Below are 23,924 nucleotides of genomic sequence, written 5' to 3' on the forward strand. Positions count from 1 at the left end.
ATGACATTTACAAATGGAGAGCAACACCTTCACTGGTAACTGGGGTCATGCAGGGAAATGCATCGCCCACATACATTGAGGATGAAGAGAGACACGATGAATACAGCTCCAAACATTTAGATTCTCTTCAAGGAAATAGACATATAAATCACCTATGACCTAATCATTCCATCCTTAGCAGTATACCCAAGGGAACTGACAATACCCACCCAAACCGATGTTTACACAACAGTGTTCACAGCAGCCTATATGATAAAATATGAAAACAACTCCCATTCTACTTGTGCAGAAACAAAACTCAATGTGTCAATACAATGAACTTTTTACTTTGTCATGCGATGTGTCAGGGATGCTTAGTCACTTATGGATGACACAAGAAAACAGGGTGCTAAAGGAAAGAAGGCTAACGTTGTTGTTCATACAGTGCTGGATGTCTTCATAGGAAATACTCTACACAGTCAATGTCATGGAAATAGAAAGCAGATTGATGGCTGTGTGACAGCATAGAAATAGACAGTGAGTGTTTAAGGAACAAGAAAACAGAAGAAATCCTAAAGCTAAGATAAATAACCAGAATGAAGAGATGCAAGAGGCCATATTCTTCAAACTGATTGTATTTGTAAAGAAAACTGGTGTTTGATGATGAGAACATTCATATTCTCTGATAATGACATATATGTTTAAGAATTTTATGGATAATATTGTCTACATGTGAAAATTAAAGTGACAAAATATTACATCTAGGAAACCTACAGTGAATCTAAATGTTTTAATTTAATATAAAATCCCAATGGAGGAAACAGATAAATGTGAGAGCTCATGTATTAGATTAAGATAAAACATGAGTGTTTTTTCAGTTAGGATTAGGAAATCAGGTAGAAATTAAAATGCTTGAGAATTACCTTAGCCTGAAGTGTGATGTGTTTCTATCTCTGGACACTCACCTAAGCACACTGTGACACTGAACTATATTTTTGAAAGATGTTTATTTTTCATGGAAATCAGAAACAAAGAGGAGGAGGGACAGAGAGGAAGATTGTCCATCTACTGCTTCACTGCACAAGTGGTCCCAATGGCTGGAGCTAGCCAATTCGAACCCAGGAACCTGGAGCTTCTTCGGGTTCTCTGAAATGGATGCAGGATTTCAAGGCTTTAGCAATACTCAAATGCTTTCCCAGGCCAGCACCAGGGAGCAGGATGGGAAGCAGGGATGCCAGGTGTAGAACTGATGCCCTGAAATACTTTTCAAAAGAGAGACAGATATGATCACAAATGAGCTTAAGTCACCTCAGTCTATAACATCAGGAAGCAGAGGCAGAATTCAGTCAGATTTTTTTGTATGATCCTAAATTGTGAGACAGTCTTAGAAGCTGGTCTGAGAATGAATATTCTTGAATCCTTTCAGGGATTTCTTCTCGGGCCATAGGAGAATGAGGTAGCATTTGGGGACAAAGATGCAGCCCAGCAGACCAGCACCAGAGGCCAAGATGGAGAAGACCTCCACTGCCACCAGGACCTTCCCTTTGGTGCTCTGGTACACAGGCAGGAAGGTCACCCACACACTGCAGAACACCAGCATACTGAATGTCAGGAACTTGGCTTCATTGAACATGTCAGGCAGCTTCCTGACAAGGAAAGCCACAGTGAAGGTGCACAGGGCCAATGAGCCCAGGAAGCCCAGCACACAGTAGAAGGCAGTGATGGAGCCCTCGTTGCACAAGAGGATGATGTGTCCATGCTCAGAGTGTGCATCTGTGTCCACAAAGGGAGGAGACGTTGCCAGCCAGATGCCACAGAGAGTCAGTTGGATGAGGAAGCAGATGGGAATAACAGCGTTTGGGGCTCCTGACACCAGCAATCGCCTCATAGTCCTTCCAGGCTTCATGGCCTTGAAGGCCAGAACCACAGTGATGGTTTTGGCCAGCACAGCAGAAACAGCCAGTGTGAACACCAGGGCAAATGTGATTTGTCTTAGGAGGCAGGTGGCTGTGTTGGGACGGCCAATGAAGAGGAAGGAGCAGAGGAAGCAGAGGAGGAGTGAGAAGAGCAGGATGTAGGTGAGGTTGCGGTTATTGGCCTTGACGATGGGTGTGTCTCGGTGCTTCACAAAGACTCCTAGGATGGCAGCTGTGAGGATGGAGAGGGCCAGAGCCATGTAGGCCAGGGCCATTCCCAGGGGATCTTTGAAAGCCAGGAAAGTCTCTTGTTTTTCCAGGCATTGGTCATGCTCTGCATTGGCATACTCGTGATCAGGACATGTCACACACTGGTCCATATCTGGTGAAAAAGTTGCGACACTATTATCCCACATCCAGTGCTGGTTCACAGGCCCTTCCTTCAGCCTGTTCTCGTCAATTGTCCCTAATTGTTAGAGCTTGGGCCTTCCAATGAAGGATAAGGAACGAGTGATAATGAATGCCCACTCTACACATGGTTAGGCAAAAAGCTGTTCCTTTCTCCCCTTGGTAAGCTGCATGCTGATGAAAATAGTTTTTATTTTAGTAATGAGGTGGAGGCTAATGTCTGTGTCTGTTCATTCTTCTTTAAACAAAAATCTATTAGACTTTGTTGTTTCTTACCCCGTCAATTCATTGCTCATGGTTTCTTCAGGTTGGGAAGGGAATATCTGGTGCCTGCACATGTCACATTCTTACACATGGTACATTCTTGCTGCACCCTCACGTGAGACATGAGCAGGCTGCTCCCTTCAGCCTTATTTTAATGCTGCATTACCCTCCCTGCTCTCATAGCCCAGCCAACCAACCAGGGTTGGCAAGCTAATACCATGGGCTGCTGGAGACCTGGTGTTGTTTCTGCTTGTCTACTTCCGTGCACACAAGGCACCAGAGAAGCTTTTATAAGAGCTGTGGTTCAGGGAGTGCAATACACTACTAGTAGGAAGAATATTGAATGTGAATAGTCGGGAACAATCAACTTCCAGATCAGTTAAGCACATCACCCATGTCAGCCACCTGGCAGCCTGTTGCCACGTTTCCACCTTTGTGTGTTTTCAGCCTTGGATATGCGTTGTCACTCCCCGGATCTCAGTCTCCATCCTCCTGTCTTTGTATTGCCCCATTACCCTACCAAGTTTACAAACCTTTCAACACAGAATCTATCCAATTTTGGGGGGCATTTCATACTTCCAGTGCTATGCATGTCACCCTTTGAAGCTTTGATTTCCAATGCATCAGAACTGGTAGGTTGAAATGAACTTTATATCATTCAATCTTGGATTCAGATGCTACTGAACACAATTGCTAATACACGGATTTGCCTGAATAACACCATCTGAATATCATGTCACAGACATAATTACTTTTGCAACTTTCTTTCCAATGAATAGTCATTCTTCTTTTTGGGCTATTTTGTTCAAGTACAGCCTTCTTTTGCAATTCACAATGACAGTAAGTGCCTTTATACACCATTTTGTTTCTAGCTTTAGGCACAGACTGCAGTGACATTCTGCAAATGACCTTCTTTATTATATGAAACTGTCCCTTCTCTTGAGAAATTTATGAGAAGTTTCTGTAGGTGTTTTTTAATCAATCCCAGATTAGTGTTGACTTCATGAAATCATTTTTCCTGCATTTGTGCTATTAGCACCCTTAACTTAGGGACCAATGTGCTGAATTTTGGGATGTGTACTGATTTGGGCACAATGCAACATTCTTAGGAAACATAGCTGAAGGCAGTTTTGTTGTTTGTTTTGGGGATGTGTGCAATTATTTTCCAAAACAGTGTCTTGCAAACTTCATTTTGCTGAAGTGACCTGTTGTGATTCCATTATTCTACACAAACGCTTCTCAGTTAACAAACTTATTTTTCCCCTTCTCAAGTGAAATTGAGAGAACCAGCATTCTTCCCCTTGTGAAAGTTAAAAGTCACCTGCGAACTGCTGACCACAGCACAAATATCACAAATGGGTTTCTTTAACAATTGTGAGGCTACCTAAATTTTAAATGCTTTCTTGATATATTTTATAATTTTTTTCCACAGGAATGTTTGGATGTCATCTGTCATATTGTGCGAAGCTATCAACATGATTTAATATTAATATTTTTAATATTTTCACAGAAATCCCTGCAGAGTTGGTCCACATGAACGGACCCCAAGAACATACATACAACAGAAATGAACATGTAAAAATCACACTCACACACACATACACTCACACACACACACACACAGTCAGTAATCTTATTTTTTTCCTGATGAAACTTTACAGTGGTTCCTAATTTTTGCTTGATCTGTAAAAGAATCAAACTGCCACACGATGATGCGAGATTTTCTTTACTCTCCTTCACATTCACATCCCATCTCCAAGGTCTTTTTTGAGTGTGCTATCACCGATCTGCTTTTCTAGGTGTGCCTAGATGGTCTTTCTGTCTCCCTTCCACATATGAGGTTCTATTCATGGTTTACATCATGTCTCACTCTCCATGTCACCTGTGTCAGCCTTCCAGTGTCACTCAATGTCTTCTGCGTGTTCTTGAAAACACAGGAGGCACAGTGCAGCAGGGAGAGCTCTTTCATCAGGGAGATAATTCCTGACTGTGAAAAGTAAAAACTAGGACCCGGCCTGGTGGCGCAGTGGTTAAGGTCCTTGCCTTGCACACCCGGGATCCCATACGGGTACCGGTTCTAATCCCGGCAGCCCCGCTTCCCATCCAGCTCCCTCCCTGTGGCCCGGGAAAGCAGTCGAGGACGACCCAAAGCTTTGGGACCCTGCACCCGTGTGGGAGACCCGGAAGAGCATCCTGGCTTCGGATCGTCATAGCATCAGCCCTTGCGCTCACTTGGGGAGTGAGTCATCGGACGGAAGATCTTCCTCTCTGTCTCTCCTCTCTGTATATCCGCCTTTCCAATAAAAAAATAATAAAAATAAATCTTTAAAAAAAAAGGAAAGTAAAAACTATTCAAACTATTCAAAGAAGAATTCTTTCCAAAGCTCTATCCTACTTGTTGACATTTCTGTGTGGAAACGGAAGAACGGCAAAGACAAATGTGGACTCTCTTCGTGAGGTGGTCTTGTGCTTACCGGTCTTGTTGGCAATCTTGTTGTCTGGACAGGGGATACAATCAAAACAGCATGCAGGCTCCCCTTCGCGGGCAATCTTCCTGAACCCAGGGCCACAGCTGGCACTGCACACTGAGTGTGGGGTCTGGGGGAAGGGAAGCATCTGTTGATCATGGGTGGGGCTGGTCAGGGAAAAAATCCTGTGAGAGTGCTTTAGAGTTTGGGAACCCTGCAAAGTTCAATTGTGAATACCTGGTTTCTTATACACTGACTTGTGATTGTGGCCTGTATGCTAGGAAATAGATTGAAAACAAACAAGGGAGCATTTGTGTTTACTTTCCATCCAAGCAAGCACAAGAACATGATGGAATACACAGGGGCACAGGGAGTGGTTTGAAACCCCTGAGGACATTTTTTAGGTCATGGGGCACAGTCACATTCCAACTGTGGTGGAAGATCATGATGAACTCACCTGTGTGATCCCCGTGGCCCACTCTATCAACTCCTCAGAGACAGACAACTGTTTCCCTGGTGGATCATAGGGAGAGAAATGTCCCACTTTCACCTTATGGCCAAGTCCTTCAGGAAAATTCCAGAAGTTGAGAATGTCATAGGCTGTAGCCAGCTTTCTTTTCTGGTCCAAGTTCACAGGGTCGCCAGCAGGATTTGTAAATTGGAGGCTCCTGAGGAAGGGGTGCATCTCCTGAAAAAGAATGAATCATCATATCAGAAAGGGCCATGTGTGAAGCCACAGGACTCACACAGGAACGAACCTCTGTCTGTGGCCATGGCCTCCCCAAGGAACTGAACTCTAGCAAGGACAATAGAGAACTTTATCTAATCATATCAGCCTCCAGATAATCAAAAGGAAAAACAACCCAAGACACGATCCATCAAACACCAGCAGGTTGGAGGTTTTTGACACTTCTCTTCTGTGAAGCCTAAGTTATCTATCTTGGCCTATTTGCACAATGTTACCTGCATGAGGCAATTGTCAGGAGATGAAGTGACCCAAATCCAAACGTGGATGAAGAGGGCTCAATCTCTGAAAGCTGAATGTGAACGCTTTGTTCTGAAGTCTGGGTACCTGATATGTCAACACTGAGTGGACTAGAAGCTGAGCTCTTTGTAACAACAGCCCTGGTCCTGACACAAAAGCTTCTACCTGGTCAATGACAAGTGTCTGGTGATAGAAACCTTTGCTGAGCTGGGCCTGTATCTCCCAAACACTGCATCATGCAGCTTTACTTACATATGGGAGCAAGGAGCCTCTGTGAAGGGACTCTCCACAAGCAGGACCCCTCCTGGGAAATGCATCAGCTGGAGGAACCTAACATACCTGCCAGCGGGGTGCCATTGTCTTCCCCTTAAGCCTCCTTGGCTGCATTTCTGAATCACGTTGATGCATCTTGTGCAGGGAATGTGCTATTGCATGCACCGCATTGTATATGTGGTAACTCCCATCACTCATCCTCATGTCGAATTCCTCCCAGGGCAGCCATTGCAGGGAAGCATTTATGGGACAGCCCTGCAGCGTCCTGCAGTCAGCATTGGAAATGGAGCAGTGAAAGGCCAGAGACCAGAACAGGGCAAGGTAAACGTCCTCTGGGTACCTGGCAGGGGTTAGTGTTTGCAAAAAGCATTGGAATCCCGGAATCTCGCGGCGGTGGTTAGAGAAGATGAGGGTGCCATGGAAGGAATGCAACAGGAAATGTTGCTCACTGGTAGCAAAGTCCAAGCGGGAGTTGGTGACCCAGACCTTCCATGTTATCAGCGACTGCCATGTCTGAAAGTTCTCATACGTGAGAGATCCTGTGTCACCAAAGAGAATGACCACGCTGGCTGATGAGCTGCTGATTCGGGTGGGCATTCTGTGCCTAGCTGCCAGGGCAGGCTGGATCTGAAACATTGCGATCACCTCCACAAAGGCCAGGCAGAGGCCATGCTCCTGCATCTCTGCTCTCAGATCGGAGAGAAATGCCACACCCTCCTGCTTGTCTGAGACAACAAGTCCCACCCACGTCCAGCCAAAGTGCAGCATCAGGGAGACCATGGCGAGGGCCAGAGAAGTGTCCTTTGAGGCCATCTGATAGACGGAGGGAAACTGACTGCTGTCACTCAGAAGAGGATCCAAAGGGCCGAATGTGAGCTGAGGAGAGAAATGTGTACAACATGTGAGTGACCGCACTGCTGTAAGACATCACATTGATATAGCAGGTGTTATGGTGGCTGGTTTGTGCTGAAAGGTGAGAATATTTCCGTTTCCCTCCTTTCTCTCTCTCTCTCTCTCTGAGACCGTTTTGGGTTATCAGCCATCAGGAGCATGTATCCAGAGAATCCCCCTAGCTCTTTCTCAGTTGGGCTCTGTGCTGCCTTAGAGGATCCTGGGGATCCTGCCCATTCCTGCTCAGAGCACCCACTGTGCCCACGGTGTGTACCCCATCTCATGACAACCTAAGAGCCTGGGAAGAGCATCTCAGTGGAATGTTTATTTTTCTCTCCGCTTCCCAGGCACCCTCACCTGTGGGATTCTGTACAGTTCCAGCAGTGTCCCCATCTGGACTGAAATGCTTGTCTCTGATATGACTGCCATAGCCTTGACCCCACTCTTGCATGAGTAGTTAGGAATTCCTCTGTCCAGCCCTGTCAGCCATGTGAGGGAATTCTCCAGCGTCCACCTGTTGCTGTGCATGACATTGTAGAAATCAAATCCTAGAGTGAGGTTGGGCAGGAGATGGGGGTTCCTGTTGATTTCCTCGACAGCAAACACCAGAGCCAGCAGGTACTGGAGGTTCTTGAATTGAATCCTGCATGTAGGGAAGAGGGATCCTTAGCGGACGATTCCACCCTCATGGCCATCTGACACTTACCTAAACATCTTCATGGCCACTCCTGGACCTTTAGGAAAAACATACCCACCATGATTGCCATCAAGGGCACTCCCAGGACTTAGGAACTCCGCAGCTAACCCAGTCATGTTGCACACACTACTCTCTAGAAGATTAGCTGATGTGGTGTGAAGAGGTTTGACTGGCTGGGGCTCATTCTTGTGCATCTCCTAGGAGTGGGCTTACTCTCCACAAGAGAATGCAGGTGGAAGGGCACTTGCTGCATCCCTCAAGATGAATGCACAGCATGAGGACTGAGCTGTGTGTGTCACAGTCATGCTGCAGGTGCCTTTGTTCAGTCCTTGCACCCTTCACAGTTCTGCAAAGCAAAGTGCTGTGGTGCAACCATGCTGTCTAGTGTGTGGTGGGATGGCCCTGTGAGTTCAAATAGCATGATCTTCACTCAGAATACGTATCTGGTCATCTTTGCCCCTATTGGAAATGAGCTGCTTCCCAATGTTCTCAGGTTTGATCTCTAATGCCAATTACAGGAAAGGCTTGAACAATCCCTCCTACCAAGGATTCCTCTGGTGAAGGGAGGTGAATGGATGGAAAGGCCAGTCACATCTGGGACAGTTCGTGTAGGGGTGTGCTGATTTATAGACCAAACTGCTTCCTTACAGGGGCAGGAGACTTCACACAGGATTACATGGCTTAAACCTGTGCATGCCTCAGGCTGGCACCACCGTGTATTAGGCTAAGCTGCTGTGTGCCATGTAGGAATCATATCTGGATGCTCTTTTGTGTCCTGACTACTTCATTTCTAATCCTGCTCCCTGCTTATGCCCTGGAAAGCAGCAGAGGATGGCTCTTGTTCTTGGCATTCTGTACCCGTGTGTGAAACATAGAAAAAGGTTACACCTTCCAGCTTGGGGTGAGTCTAGCTCTGAGCATTATGACCATTTGGGGAGTGACTCTTCTATCCTGCAGATGTAAGATTCTCTCTCTCCATCTTGTCTTTATTAACTTAGACTTTCAAAGAAAAAAGATGAGAACTTTGAGGAAAAAAAAAAGAAAAAGCAGTAAGCTTGTGTGTGAATACCCTTCCCCTCCATGTGGAGGTGCTGACCACTTGGCTCAACACAGATCCACAGCACTTGAAAGCAGAGAGCTAATGCTGGCACCCCTAATATCTCCATCTTCCACAGTGAACAGTGAAAATGAAGTTTTGGGAAATAGGGTAGGAAAGAAATGTATAGAAACAGAACTCTGCCATGACCTGAGGATCTTAGGTCCATGTACCCTAGACAAATATGGCAAATGAGAAGCTACTGTAAGGCCACAGATGAAAGTTTAACACAAGACAAAAATGTTCAGACAACCCCCAGATAAACTGCACTGGCAAAACAAAAGAGAGAAATGCAAATACATGTCTCATCCAATGATGGGGAATGAATGAATGATATTTGCCATTCTCAGTTTTGCAGTTTTGTACAATTGTGGCTTCTCAGAAACCTGGTTAAAAAAAAAAAGTGGTGGTGACTAGAGCTCCATGCAGTCCCAGCAGTGGTCTTCTAGGGGAGGTATCAGACACAGCAGGAGCATGACTCTCTCAGAAGCAGGGATACAACACTGCAGTATCTGGGGGCAGGCTCAAATTCTGTTCTCGAATCAAACTTCCTGGGAGACCGCAGGGGACTGCGCCTGAAGCTGGGTTCCTGGCACTCATTTGTGATACCTTACTTGGGACCTAGATCATGCCTTTGCCCTGGCACAGCACACCCTCTTAGAGAAATCTAGAGAGTGCATCAGCCAATGAGAGAGTTTTTTGGTCTCTTACTCTCTCTGACTTTCATAAAAAGAATATGGTATTCTTTGCTGTCCAGGAAAACTGCCACAAATTTCCTTCACAGTGCGGCTGGCCCTGCTATGGAAATGAAGTGAGCTGCAGATGATTAAATTGATAGAATTAAATGGCTCACATACTGGGATAATACAGTAGACACAGTTCACATCACTTTGTATCAAAAAGATTTAACAGCAACAGTGATAACAGAACCAGTCCACCTGTGTCCGGAAACAAGCAGCAACTCCACACATCTCCACACTGCTGCGCAATGGCATCAGAACACATATGTGCTCTGCAAAGAGACCTAACTGTGCTCATGGAGCCAGCTTGATAGACACCTACCTGCCCACAAACATTGGAGAATCAGGGAAGCCCCTCATTCCTCAAATTCCCTGTCTCTAGAACATATTAGAAGAAGCAATGTCAGGGTCACGATGCAGTCTTGCAGCAGCCAAAATTCCAGCTGTTTCTATTGTCTCATGGCAAATCCTACCTTCCCTTGCTGGGCAGAGGCCCATGATACTGATGCCAGAAATGAGGGTCTCATAATGGCTGGGCAGGGGGCTCTGCAAATGCCCAGTCTGGTGGGTGAGTGGGCTTTGCAAACTGCTTTGTAGGCAGTAACCTAGCAGGCTTCCCAATAAGAAAGAGTCCTTGTGTCCTGCCACCAGTGTACTTGGCACAGTAGAATATCAGAATTCAAATCCCCCCTCAGCCTGCAGTCCCAATGTGCAGAACAGCAGACACATCAGGCAGAGGGTGAAGGTGAATTTGTATCACTTGAACATACTGTGGTCCCACTCCAACGCTGGGTTCCCCTAGAGCATCTTGGGACTAATTGGGACTAACACATCTGGGAACAGGCAACTCAGAGTGAATTGCTCGCTCAAGGCTGCTTCTGTGCTATAGGTTGTGGGAGGTTGTTCCGTTTTGCTTTGTCCTAAGTGTATTGCTGTGTGTATTGGCTCTGGGTCAATTTCTCACACACTAATAAGGAACTAGATGCTTTCACCTTGAAACTAAATGTCTATTTTTGTTGTTGTGAAATATGGCAAGAGCCCAAATAAAAAGCAGGAAATTGAGACCTCTCACGGGGCTGGAAATGGAGACCTCTCAGTTATCTTGGCTGCAGGAAGATGCCCATAAAACCAAGGGAGGACTCAGTGCAGATCCCACACAACAGGACCTAGACTGCCTTAAGCACGGGTAAGGCCATAAACAGTGGGCAGCACTGGCCATGGATGCTGGCCACCAGTGATATGCCTTCTTCCCAGAACTTGGTGAGAGGAGTTTCAGTGGCCCATTGCCAATCATCATTCTGTATCCTGGAGAATTCTGCTTTCCACACTGAGTGCACACAGCCTTGGGAGGAGTTTCCAAGAAGGGTGGCAGTGCTGGACACCCACTACAATACATGAAGGCAGGCCCCCAGCATTCCTTCCTCAACTCTACACCGCTCAGGCCTCGGCTGGCAAGGAGGATATACACCTGACCTCTGTAGGGATGGTGTGGCTCCTGAGGCTGGAACTGCATCACTGGGACTGTGGAAACACTCCTCTTGGGAACTTCTGCCCAGGCTGTGGTGCTCTGAAGGGTGTGGGATGTGGCCAGGAGTCTGGACCCTTGCCTATCTGACTTGGTGCCCCTGAGTGGGTTGGGTTCTCTGTGGTTCTGAGTTCACTCATGACACTGAACACACTGTTTCCCTGAGCAAAGAGAGGGGCAGAGCATGTGAGAACACCAGCCAATGTTAACATCTTCACCTTTTATACCTGACACCCCGAAGAGCTCTGCTGGACTCCTGCTCCTAGCCACCACAGGAGCAGATACCCCTTGATGCCTGGTCAGCCTGGTAACACACAGGGACTCCCCCAATCCACAGAGGCACTTTTCCCAGAACAAAGCATTCTGTGGAGTCACCAACAAGTGATTCCCTCAGATGCACAAAACCATCACAGAGACACGAAACCATGGCTATAAAATGTGGGAATCTCCAAAGGGACCACCCTCTGCTCAAAGTGCCCTACGTGCTACCACATTGATTTAGACGCTGATAAGAAATGCAGCAATGAGCCAAAGTTCTTGAGAGTAGGAAGTGGTACTACTATCTCTAAAAGATGTGGGTCTGAGATTATCCTAATGGGAAATACATGAAGAAATAGCTACAATCATTTGCTATGGAAGGAAAGTGTGCTAAAGAGGGAAGCAGACTAAACAATCTCCCTTGTGAAGTGTCCATATATATTTCTTTCTCTTTTCTTTCTAGAAAGCATGATGAGGGCCACACACTGAATTCAGACAATCAGTGCCCACATGGGCCACCACTACCAATTAAAATGTTGAGGCATTTACATCCATAAAAACACATTCATCTTACACAGGGGTAAATATTTCCTTTCTTGCCGTGTATGTGTGAGTGTGAGGCACTGTGTGCACTGATGTTTCTGAAGAAATGAGGAGTTTGAAGGGAGATGCCAGTGTGTCCTGCTGAGCAGCATAGTGGGGTAGCCCATGTGGAGGAGCTGGGTGACAAAGAACAAGCCAGTGCAAGGCTTGGAGAGCTCAGGGCTGAGGACCATGTATCATGGAATACAGGAAGCATAGCCAGCTGTGCTGCTCCTCCTGAACCACAGAGAACTTCTTCCCCCACTCCTCAGAGACACGGACCAAGAGGCACTATGTTCATCAGACCCCAACTGAGGCCCCCACGCATCAGGGCAGGAGGCTGGGGATAGCTTGTGCATGGACACAGACTCCTTGCCACTTTCATTCACCTTGCTACTGCAGGGACCTGACAGGTAACCACCGGGACCTCTGAGAAGAAAAGGAATCAAGCAAAGGTAGCCTACCTTGTGAACATGGACTGCTCTCCTGAATGGTAGGTGTCCATTTTGTTGGTGTATAAATAGATGGGGAAGAAGGCAGTGAGCAGCACATCTCCATCCTTAGAATTACCATTGTTCCGCAGGTAAAAGCAGTTGAGAGCATGAGGCTGGCAGACAAGGCAGGGAAGCTGCAGGGTGAGAAGGAGAAATGTCAGAGAAAGCATCAGGGATTTTGTGTAAGATCCTAGGAGACAGGAGCAGGGAACAGGCACGGTCAGGCAGGTGCACGCATGCATCGCGTGTTTGTGCACGCGTGTGAGCTGCCTATGGACTGGAGGGGCCACTTTAATACTCCTGCAGCTGCAGCTGAATCCTTTCAGATTCCCTAGAGGAATGGGGAGCCCTCCTTACCCTGGGGCACTTGCTGCTGTGGGTCCCCGTCCAGGTGAAAAACACAAAATGGAAAATATATTTGTTTGGCATCCTCACCAGCCCCAGGTGCCGTCATGTCATCCAATTCCATGAACAGAAATACTCCGGGGAGGAGTGCCCGTGAGATCTGGGCCAGAGACATTGTCAGAGAACCACTTTGATGATCCAAGTGGTCATGAAAGGCGTTGGGTGAGATCATGCAGGAACATTTTAGCTTGAAAACCCCAAAAGTCCAGAAGAAGAGGAAGCAGCTGTACAGCTTGCCCTGCTGTCCACTCTGATCTCACACCAATGCTGGGTGAGGAAATACGCACAAGAACATCCCTTTCCCAATGACTGTGGAGCCATACATCAGTTTTTAAAAGACTTGTTTATTATTATTGAAAAGGGGATTTATGTAGAGAAGAGATCAAAAGAAAGAGATCCTCCTTGTGTTGATTCCCTCAAGAAACCAAAAGGAACAGAGACGTCAAAGTGATTTGGAGACAGGAAGCATCTGACAGAATTCTAGAGTGCTGGCCAATGCTTTTTAAAAACACAAATCCTAGAAAAGAAAGGCTGATATTCTTAAGAAAAAAAATTGTGCATCTTTGTAAATCTGACTTTCCAATAAAAATGATTGAATCTTAAAGAAAAAAAAGCCAACAAGCCAACTTTTTCTACCTTGCAACACTGGCCCTGTGCCCCTGTGGAGCACCCCCATTAAATCATCAAATGAAGGTGAAATGAAACTGTTCCAGAACAAACCGGAAAGCAAGTGTTTGTCACCACTCATCTGGCATTAGAGATCATGTGCTGCACAAAGACACTCGTGTGTCTGGAAAGCAGCAGAGGACAGACCAAGTGCTTGGGCACCTGCAGTCACATGGGGGACCTGGAAGGAGCTCCTTGCTCCTGGCTTCAGGTCAGCCCAGCTCCAGCTCTAGCAGCTATTTGTGGGAATGAAGCTGTGGGTCAAAGGTCTCTCTGTATCTCTCCTTGTCTCTCAAACTCTGACATTCACATAAATACATGAATCTTACACAAAAGCTCATGACCATGATTGCAATGTAAACAGGGCTTTAAAATGCACAAATATCGTCTTCCAACATTACCAAGTTCATTGAAGATTCATCTGTTTACCTGAGGTTTGCTTGAACCATTATAACACCTGAAATCTGTTAGAGCTTCATATGTTCCTGTCAATTATATTTCCCTTCATTTATTTATTGTGATAAGCTTCAAGAAACATTTCAGAAAATGTGCCCAGATCTATCACCTTGTGTATGAAAGACATCATGAAATAGAAAACACCACGCAGAGAATGGGAGATGCCAACAAAGTTTCTCAGAGATCACCTGGCATCAAAATATGCACCAAGTAGGAGCAACAACAACAATAAAAAGAAAACCACTGACAATGAGAATAGAATTTGGATGTTTCCCCCACAGAGAACCATGTGGCCAAAAAAGCAGCATTAAGCCTACTAATCCTGAGTAATGATAGATGTACCCATCAAAACCACATGGAGATAGCACCTCGCATACACCAGATAAGATACCATGATATTTGCAAATGGAGAGCAACACCTTCACTGGTGACTGGGGTCATGCAGGGAAATGCATCGCCCACATACATTGAGGATGAAAAAAGACACGATGAATACAGCTCCAAACACTTGGATCCTCTTGAAGGAAATAGACATATAAATCACCTATAACGTAACCATTCCACTTTCATTAATGTATTCATGAATCTGACAAAACCTATTCAAACCAATGTATAACACCAGTGTTCACAGCAGCCCCCTGCACCAAACAAATTTACAAACACTCTGCCTATCTACTTGTGCAGAAATTAATATTTATGCATGTAACCAAGTGGCTATTTCATCATGAGACATGTGAGGGATGCTTGGTAACATGTGGATGACACCAGAAAGGAAGATGCTAAATGAAAGAGGGCCAACCTCACGGGTCACAGAGCACTTGGTGTGACTGGCAGGATATATTCAGCACAGCGAAAGTTGTAGAAACAGACATTGAAAGCAGATTGGTGGCTGACTGAAGAGCACAAAAATGGACAGTGACAGCCTAAGGGACAATGGAGTCATTCACAACCACTAATAGTCGATGGTTTTCTAACACGTGATATGCTGCCAATGACTTGATTTCTTCAGGTTAAGATGATCAAATGTTGTTCTATCATTCTCACCTGAAGAGGTAACTAAGGTTTTTGTATTAAGGGTGAAGTGTAGGGCAAAACAAAAACAAAAACAAAAACAAACAAACAAAAAAACCCACAAAGGCAAAATCTTTGCATATAATGAGTTGATGGAAGAGTGCATGTCCTTAGGACTATTTACATAATGATAACTTGGTTCCACGACAACAAGAGCGAAAACAAATCTAGGATAAAGATATTTTGTGGAGGATTTATGTGACAAATATATATACGTGTGGTCAGATAACTGTGTATGACAAGCCATGCATTCACAAAACAACAAGATTCCTTAAAAGATCATTTTAATATCAAGACTAAGATGGAGAAATTATCGGGACAATGTGAACGTGTGGCAGATCCTCTGAGGAGGCCAGGACCCAAAGTGTGATGACATAATGAGAAAGATAGGACACAGGAAATATAAGATGAGTGAAGCCAAGCACCATTTTTATTGAACTCCCGCATATATATATATATATATATCATATCATGCAGGTGACCTAGGCAACCACAGAAACCCTGCTAAAGTTAGCCCAACAAGGAAATGAAGTTACAGTCACTGAATCAGCAAAGGAGTAACTGTTTTCAGGAGTGGATTCTAAAATTCAAACCTACTAACTGAGGAAGGGGATATGGTCACTACAACAACTAATTAGAAAGGAGGCACATTGAGGCGCTGCTCTATTCCCAGCCATGCTTGCCAGCAAGGCAGCCACAGTCCACACAGTAAGTCAGGCTACCTGGTAGCACACTCCAGTAAGCTGATAGTGTAATAGTTCGGGGTCTAGGGCATCTGATGGATGGGTTTCAGAGTGCCACTCCACATGAAAGCTTACCTATTTCATTAAAATAAGAATAATGAGTGTCTTTCAGTTAGGAATAAGGAAAACAGACAAAAATGAAAAGTTTGAGAGCCATCTTAGTCCAAAATGGGGTAGGTACCACCACTGAACCAGCAGGGGAGAATGGGATGCTGAGCTGCCTTTAAAAGGAGGAGGATGTGATCACCAATGCACTGTCAGCTGGATCTATAGTATCAGAAGATGAAGTCAGAGTTGTGTCTGATTTGGTTCACATTCCTAAAAATGTGAGAGAGCCTTAGAGATGCTATACTATGAGTATTTCTGATTCCATTCAGAGATTTCTTTTCAGGCCATAGGAGAATGTAACATTTGGGGACAAAGATGCAGTCCAGGAGACAAGCACCATATGCCAAGATGGAGAAGACCTCCACGGCCACCATGACCTTCCCCTTGGTGCTCTGGCACACAGGCTGGAAGGTCACCCACACACTGCAGAACACCAGCATGCTGAACATCAGGAACTTGGCTTATTGAACGTGTCAGGCAGCTTCCTGACAAGAAAAACCACAGAGAAGGTGCCCAGGGCCAACGAGCCCAGGAAGCCCAGCACACAGTAGAAGGCAGTGATGGAGCCCTCGTTGCACAAGAGGATGATGTGTCCATGCTCAGAGTGTGCATCTGTGTCCACAAAGGGAGGAGACATTGCCAACCAGATGGCACAGAGAGTCAGTTGGATGAGGAAGCAGATAGGAATGACAGCATTTGTGGCTCCTGACACCAGCAATCGCCTCATGGTCCTTCCAAGTGTCATGGCCTTGAAGGCCAGAACCACAGTGATGGTTTTGGCCAGCACAGCAGAAACAGCCAGTGTGAACACCAGGGCAAATGTGATTTGTCTTAGGAGGCAGGTGGCTGTGTTGGGACGGCCAACGAAGAGGAAGGAGCAGAGGACAAGGTCTCTGTCTGTGACCACTGCCTCCCCATGAACTGCATCACACAGAGGAAAGAACACAGAGAATTCCATTCAATCGTTCTTAGTCCCCAGTCAAAGAAAAGATGACAAAGGCATGGCCCATCACACAGCAGCAGGCATGAGGTTTCAATGCTTCTTTTGAAGCCTGATTCTCCAACTTGTCCTATTTGCTCAAGTACTTGTGTGTAGTCATGGTGAGCCAAAGGAAGTGGCCCACCACCCAGTGTGAACAGATGATAAGAGAGCATTCATGCCCACTGGGCACTAGAGTCCTGAGCTCCACTGGACACAGACAGAGCTCAATCCCCAACAACGCAGTTTGAGCATCTTGTGATGGAATCCATGTATCTGCTATGTCAACACTATTGCATTGGAATCTGAATTGTTTGGATGACAGCCCTGGTAGTGATCCAGTGTCTTCTTCCTGGTCAATGACACAGATGACCCTGCCCATCTGTCCCTGTACCTCCCAGAAAATGTATACCTGCAAGATTTCTTGTACATTTTATTACAGTCCTTTGCAAGGGGATTCTCCTACATGCAGAACCATCACATTGAAACATGTTAGCTGGAGCACATATCAGCCCAGGAACACAGCATACCTGCTAGTGGGGAATCATGCTTTTCTCCTCAGGTCCTGATGCTTGCATTTCTGATGCATGTTTATGCATCTTGTGTAAAGAGTGGGCCACAGCATGCACAGCATTGTATATGTGATAGCACCCTTCACTAATTGTCATGTCAAAATCCTGCCAGGACAGCCACTTCAGGGAGGCATTTGGGGGACAGCCTTGCAGGGTCCTGCAGTCAGCATTGGAAATGAAGCAGTGAAAGGCCAGAGACCAGAATAGAGCAAGAAAATGTTTTCTGGGTACTTGGAAGGGGTTGCTGTTTGCAGAAAGTGTTGGAAGCCAGAGATCTCTTTGCGTTGCTGAGTGAAGATGAGGGTGCCATGGAAGGAATGCAACAGGACATTTTGCCTATTGGTGGCAAAATCCAAGTAGGAGATAATGACCCAGAACTTCCATGTTATCAGAGACCTTGTCAGTGCCAACATTAGGTTCATGAATGATTCTGTGTCACCAAAGAGAACAACGACATTGGCTGAGGACATCATGATGCTGGTTGGCTGTTTTTAGATCTGCTAAGGGAACAATGCGGTTGTTGACTGGTATTGGCTCCACAAAGGCCATGCAGAGGCCAAGCTCCTGCGTCTCTGCACTCAGACAGAAACACCACACCTTTCTGGTGATCCAGGATTGCCAGTCCTAGCCACGTCCAGCCAAAATGCAGCATCAGGGAGACCATGGCGAGGGTCAGAGAAGTGTTCTTTGAGGCCATTTGAAAGACGGAGGGAAACTGGCTGCTGTCACTCAGAAGAGGATTCAAAGGGCCAAATGTGAGCTGAGGAGAGGAAATTGCAGAATACATGTGAGTGACTGCAGTGCTGTAAGACATCACACTGATGTAGCAGATGTTACATTGGCCACAGTGTTTTAAAGCTGAGAATTGCTCAAGTTTTCATCTTCTGTCTGCTGGATACCTTTCTGGATTATCCGCTATCAGAAGCATACATCTAGCCAAGCCCCCTAGCTCCTTCTCAGTTGGGCTTTGTGCTCCCTGAGAGGATCCTGGGGATCCTGCACACTCCTGCTCAGAGTGCTCATTGTGACTCATGTGTATACCCCATCCCATGACAGATGTGGTTCTGAAAAGTGCATCACAGTGAAGTGGGTTTCATTTTCTCTGCTCCCCATGTACCCTGCCCTGTGGGATTCTGTACAGTTCCAGCAGCATCCCCATCTGGATGGAAATTCCGGTCTCTGATAGAATCACCACAGCCTTGGCCTCTCTCCTGCATGTGTAATTAGGGATGCTTGTGTTTGTCCCTGTCAGCCACATGACTGCATTCTTCAGCATCTTCACATTGCTGGGCATGACATTGTAGAGATCAAATTCTAGAGTGAGGTTGGGCAGGAGGTGGGAGTTCCTGTTGATCTCCTTGACAGAAAACATCAGGGCCAGCACATACTGAAAGTTCTTGGACTGAAAGCTGCACATGAGACAAAAGGGCTAATTAGGGAGGAGGGTTCCAACCCGAGGGTCATCACATGCTTGGGGCTAAGATGTCCAGGTAATGGTACTCACAGCCACCCTGATGGTCCTTATGACCACTCGTTGAAGGAAGCCCAGGGCTCCCAGGCAGGGCCACACAGCACTCATTGTGTCACATCAGTTGATGTCATGGGAGGTTGTTTGGCAGGCAGGTGTGTGTTCCTTCAGGATTCCTAGAAATTTGGTTAATTGTGTTCATGACAACGCAAGAAGGGTACATCCTGCATCCCTCCATCTGCTGAGTGCACTGCATGAGCACTGTCCTCTCCACAGCAAACAGGCACACTGCTGGTGCCTTAGCCCTAGGCTTGGCAGTCTCCACAGTTTTGCAAAACAAAGTTCCATGGCCCGACCACACTGCCTATGGTTCGCTGGTATAAGGCTGCATGTGCAAAAAGGCTGATCTCTGAAAGAACATCTGGTCATCTTTGTTCCTATTGGGAAATAGCTGCCTCTCCCAAGGTCTCAAGTTTGATATGTAATGTCAACTAGAGGACAGGCTCGAACATTTCCCCTGCAAAGGATTTCTCTGGTGAAGGGAGTTTAATGCACGGAGAGGACAATCACTTCTGGGACAGCTTGTGTAGGGGTGCACTGATCCATAGACAAAACTGCTCTTCCAAAATTGGAAGAATGTCTACACTAGATTACCTGACTTTAACCTGGTAATGCATGGGCCTGGCACCACAGTGTATTATGCTAAGCTTCTGTATGTATGGATGCTGGTTTATGACCTGCCTGAGAGACTTCTAGTTCTACTCCCTGCTTATGCCCTGGAAAGTAGGAGAGGTTTTTGCTTTAAACCTTTGGTACCCTGTATCCTCATGGCTGCAAGATTGTGGTCAGCTCATCCCTGACAATTTTGGCCATTGCTGGAGTGATTCTTCCACTTTATTGATGGAAGATTCTTTCTCTCTCCTTTCTCTCTCTCTTTTTCTCTTTGTAAACTTTGTGTTGAAAAAAACTCAAGAGCAATAGAAAAAGAGGAAGCAGTTGGGAAGTGACAGTCTTCCTCGGCACTTGGATCTGCTGACCCAGATTGCACCCAGACCCACATCACCTGAAATGAGAGGGCCAAAGCCTGTGCCCCCCCCCCCCTTATCTCAGTCCTCCAAGATGAACTGTGGAAGCAATGTCAGGAAATAGGAATAGAAAAAAATCAACACAAATGCAGAGTACAAGCTGTACTTTGGTTTATGTGTACCTGCCTTGCATAGAAAGGCAAACAATATACCATAAGGGTGTGTTGATGAACTATTAACTCCTGTGAGACACAAATGATCAAATAACTTCCAGATAAACTGCACTGTCAGGACCAAAAGAGAAAAGCAAATCCATTTCTCAATCAATGTTGAGGCATGAAGGTTTGCGATTTGCCATTCTGGATTGTGGACATTTGGACAATTGTAGCATCTTGCACAATGGGTAGAAATAAGAGGCGGCCATCTGAGGTGCACATGGTCCCAGCAAAGGATCTTGAAGTGAAAGGAAGTCCGTATGGCTGGGAACATCCTCCCTGGAATCTCGGACCCAGCACTGCAGCACCTGGGGTCAGGCTCAGATTCTGTTCTAGAATGGACCTTTCTGAGAGGTCACAGGGGACAGTGCAATTGGCTGGGTCCCTGCCACCTGCCTGGGAGAACTGACTTGTGTCCTGGCTTATGGCTTTTGTCTGCCACAACTCCTCTATCTGCAGGAATGTGGAAAATGAGCCAGCAGATGAGAGAGCTTTCTGGTCTCTTGCTCTATCTGACTTTCACACAAAGAGAGAACATGGCATTCTGTGCTGCAAAGGACAGCTGCTAGTGCTTCCTTTACACGTGGCTGGCACAGCTATGGAAATGAACTTGGTTAGTTTTCAATGATTTGATTTTTGATCCACATGGGGCTAGTGTCTAACATATTAGAATAGTAGAGACAGCTTATATTATTTTATAATCAACAGGTTCAACAGCAACAGTGACAACAGAACCAGTGTCCCTGTATTGAAACATCCAGAAGCTAAATCAAATTGCTGAAAATCTACACAGATCCCTGCTGTACTATAGCATCAGGCCATGGAACAGTTTACACACACATAATTTGCTCATTTGTCCTTATGTTCACTGGCCAGCTTCTTAGGCAACTGCACACCCATATGTGAGACCAATGCAGGACCACATCCCCAGTCTCCCAGTCCCTGGAACAGAACAGAATAAGTAATGTCTCATTCAGGGTTATATCCAGCACTAGCTGCAGCTCCTGGTGTATCAATTGTCTCATGGGAAACTTCACCTTGCCCTGCTGGGTAGTTTCCTGACATTGTCAACAGAAAATAGTATTGTGAGGGCTGGGCAGAGTATTCAACAAATGTCCAGCAAGATGAGTGAGTGGGCTTTGCAAGCACCCAGGTTGGCTGGGAAGGCACTAACCCAACAGGCTCCCCAGCAAGAGCCATTGGGTCCTCCCTCCAATGCACTTGGCACAATAGCATGCCAGAATACAAATTTTCCATTGGCCTTAAGTCCTGGTATGTAGAGGAATGCCAGACCCACTGAGGCAGAGAGTGAAGGCGAATGGACATTGCTTGAATGCGCTGTGGTCCCATCCCAACAATGGATTGCACACAGCATCCAGGACCTCCACAGGCCAGCACTTCTGGGAACAGAAAACTCACAGGAAACAGCTCGTTCAAGTCTATTTCTGCACAGTGCATTGTGGGAAGTTGCTCTTTTTTTTTTACTTTATAATAAACCTGTGTCTGTATGTATTGTCCCTGGGTCTACATCTCTCACAATAATGGAGCAATCAGTAGTTCCACCATGAAAACTAAATGCCTGTAAAATCCTCTTAACTCTAGTAACAGCCTGAAATGAAAACAGGAAGCTAAGAAATTCCACAAGGCTGAATATAGAAACATCTCACTTATCTTTGCTGCAGGAGGATGCCATAGAAACCTTGGGGGTTCCATGTGCAGATCCCACACAACAGAGCCTGGGCTGCAGTGGGCACTGGATTTAGCAGTGGGCAGCACTGACCCTGACTCCTGGCCAGCAGGGATGCCTTCTCAGAGGAAGATGAGAGGAGATTCAGTGTCCTGATTCCCAAGAGGACTCTGTGTTGGAGGGCATTCTGCTGTCCATCCTGAGTATACAGCGCCTGGCTAAGGGGTTTTGCAGTGTTTGGCACCCACTCTACTTCTACTGGCATCATGCCTCCTCTCAACACAGCTCAGGGTTGAGTGGCAGAGGTGGAGGTCCACCTGACCTCTGCAATATGGTAAGTATCCTGGGGCCAGAAACATATCAGCTGCAATCCAAGACTTTGGAAACCTTTCTCTTGCTGAACTTCAGTCCAGGCTGTCATGGTGTGAAAGGTGAGAGGCTTGCCCAGGTGACTGTGCCCTTGCCCGTTTGATTCGGTGTCCCCTGAGAGAGTTGGGTTCTTTGTGGCTCTGAGTCCACTAGTGGCAGTGAACCCACTGTTCCCCTGGGCAAATAGAGGGCAGAGGCTGTGGGCACACCAGCAGCCATGGCATTCCTATCTTCAATGTGGGCTCATAGCTACCACCTGAACAAACAACAGACATTCCCCAGTGAAGGTAACACACAGGGACTCTCCCAGTGTGTAGTGCTGAGCAGGATAGTGGGGCAAACGGAGTGGAGAAGTTGGGTGACTAACAGCCTGTGGATGCCATTGCAGGGCTGGGAGAGCCCTGGGCTGGAGACAATGGAATGTACAGGACAGGAAGCAGAACCAGCCCCACTGCTCCTCTCGAAGCACACAGAGCTCCTTCCACAGTACCTCGGGTACCCTGAATGCAATAGAGGCCTGCATGGTCTTTGGCAGGAGTCCAGTGATAGCCTGCCCAGGGACATGGACTACATCCACCTCACTACTTGCAGGGTCCTGGCAGGTACCCTCCAGGATATTCAAGGTAAAAAGTATAAACTAAAGGACACTTACCATTTGCATGTGCAGTTGTCGTCAGGTCCAACCATGGAAAGTTCAATATGATATAAACAGATTGGGAAGAAGGCTGTGAGCATCACATCTCCATCCTTGGAATCTCCACGGTCCATGATGTGAAAGCAGTAGTGGCCACCCAGCAGCCAGGACACAGGGCAGGGAAGCTGCAGAATGAGAATGAGAAACAGCAGAGGAAGCATCTGGGACTTTGTGCAAAAGCCTAGGAGGCAGGGTCAGGGAACTGACACAGCGTGACAGGTGCATGTGTATACTGTGTGGTTGTGTGTGAGCTGCCTGTAGACTGGAGGGGCCAGTCTAGTAGTCCTGCAACTGACTCCTTACAGACTCCCTGGAGGAAGATGGAGTCCTCCTGTCCCTGGGGCCCTGCTGGTGCAGGATCCTGTCCAGTCGAAAAACACAAGATGGAAAACATGTTTGCTCGGCATCCTCTCTAGCACCTGGGGCCATCATGTCGTCCACTCTATGCACAGCCATACTCCCGGGAGGAGTGTCTGTGAGATCTGGGCCAGAGACCTTGTCAAGGAACTACTTTGATAATCCAGGTGGCCATGAAATGTGTCAGGTAAGTTCATGCAGAAACATTCAAGCTTGAAATGCTCCAATGTACAGAAAGGGAAGATGCAACTGCACAAAATTTCCTGGAGTCCACAGTGATCTTACACTAATTATGGGTTTGGAAATACCCACAAGTACATCCTTTTCCCAATGATCATCGAAGCACAAAATACTTTTTTTAATTACTATTGTTTGAAAGCAGATTTTCAGAGAGGGAGAAAGTGACAATTAGATTTTCCTTCTACTATTCTTGCTACTCAAGAGTCTATAATAAACAGAGATATCAAAAAACCTCAGAGATGGAAGGCATTTCAGAGAATTCTAGAACATTGGTCAATAATTTTTAAAAAATC

General features: G+C 46.3%; 1 protein-coding gene and 1 pseudogene across 1 annotated transcript; both read right to left on the minus strand.

The window, feature by feature from the left end:
• Positions 1 to 1,363: 1,363 nt before the first annotated feature.
• On the minus strand, positions 1,364 to 13,994 carry LOC121162836 (vomeronasal type-2 receptor 116-like). The gene is made up of 7 exons (XM_040990076.1): positions 13,977 to 13,994; positions 12,547 to 12,710; positions 7,542 to 7,827; positions 6,360 to 7,169; positions 5,493 to 5,720; positions 5,042 to 5,165; positions 1,364 to 2,277 (listed from the first exon to the last, which is right to left on the minus strand). Exons 1-7 carry the CDS (start codon positions 13,992 to 13,994, stop codon positions 1,364 to 1,366), a joined length of 2,544 nt encoding a protein of 847 aa, XP_040846010.1.
• Positions 13,995 to 16,192: 2,198 nt separating this feature from the next.
• On the minus strand, positions 16,193 to 23,108 carry LOC121162838 (annotated as a pseudogene).
• Between the last annotated feature and the right edge of the window lie 816 nt (positions 23,109 to 23,924).

Source organism: Ochotona curzoniae, unplaced genomic scaffold, assembly GCF_017591425.1.
Source record: "Ochotona curzoniae isolate NIBS_2020 unplaced genomic scaffold, NIBS_Ocur_1.0 contig_545, whole genome shotgun sequence".
In the NCBI taxonomy this organism is placed as follows: Eukaryota; Metazoa; Chordata; class Mammalia; order Lagomorpha; family Ochotonidae; genus Ochotona; species Ochotona curzoniae.

Bases quoted from the DNA above. Each gene is read 5' to 3' on its own strand.
- LOC121162836 (XM_040990076.1), bottom strand. The intron at 5,166-5,492 runs GTGAGTTCATCA...CCCTTCCCCCAG, and splicing joins GGGCCACGGGGATCACACAG to ACCCCACACTCAGTGTGCAG. The intron at 2,278-5,041 runs GTAAGCACAAGA...CTTTTTCACCAG, and splicing joins CAAGATTGCCAACAAGACCG to ATATGGACCAGTGTGTGACA.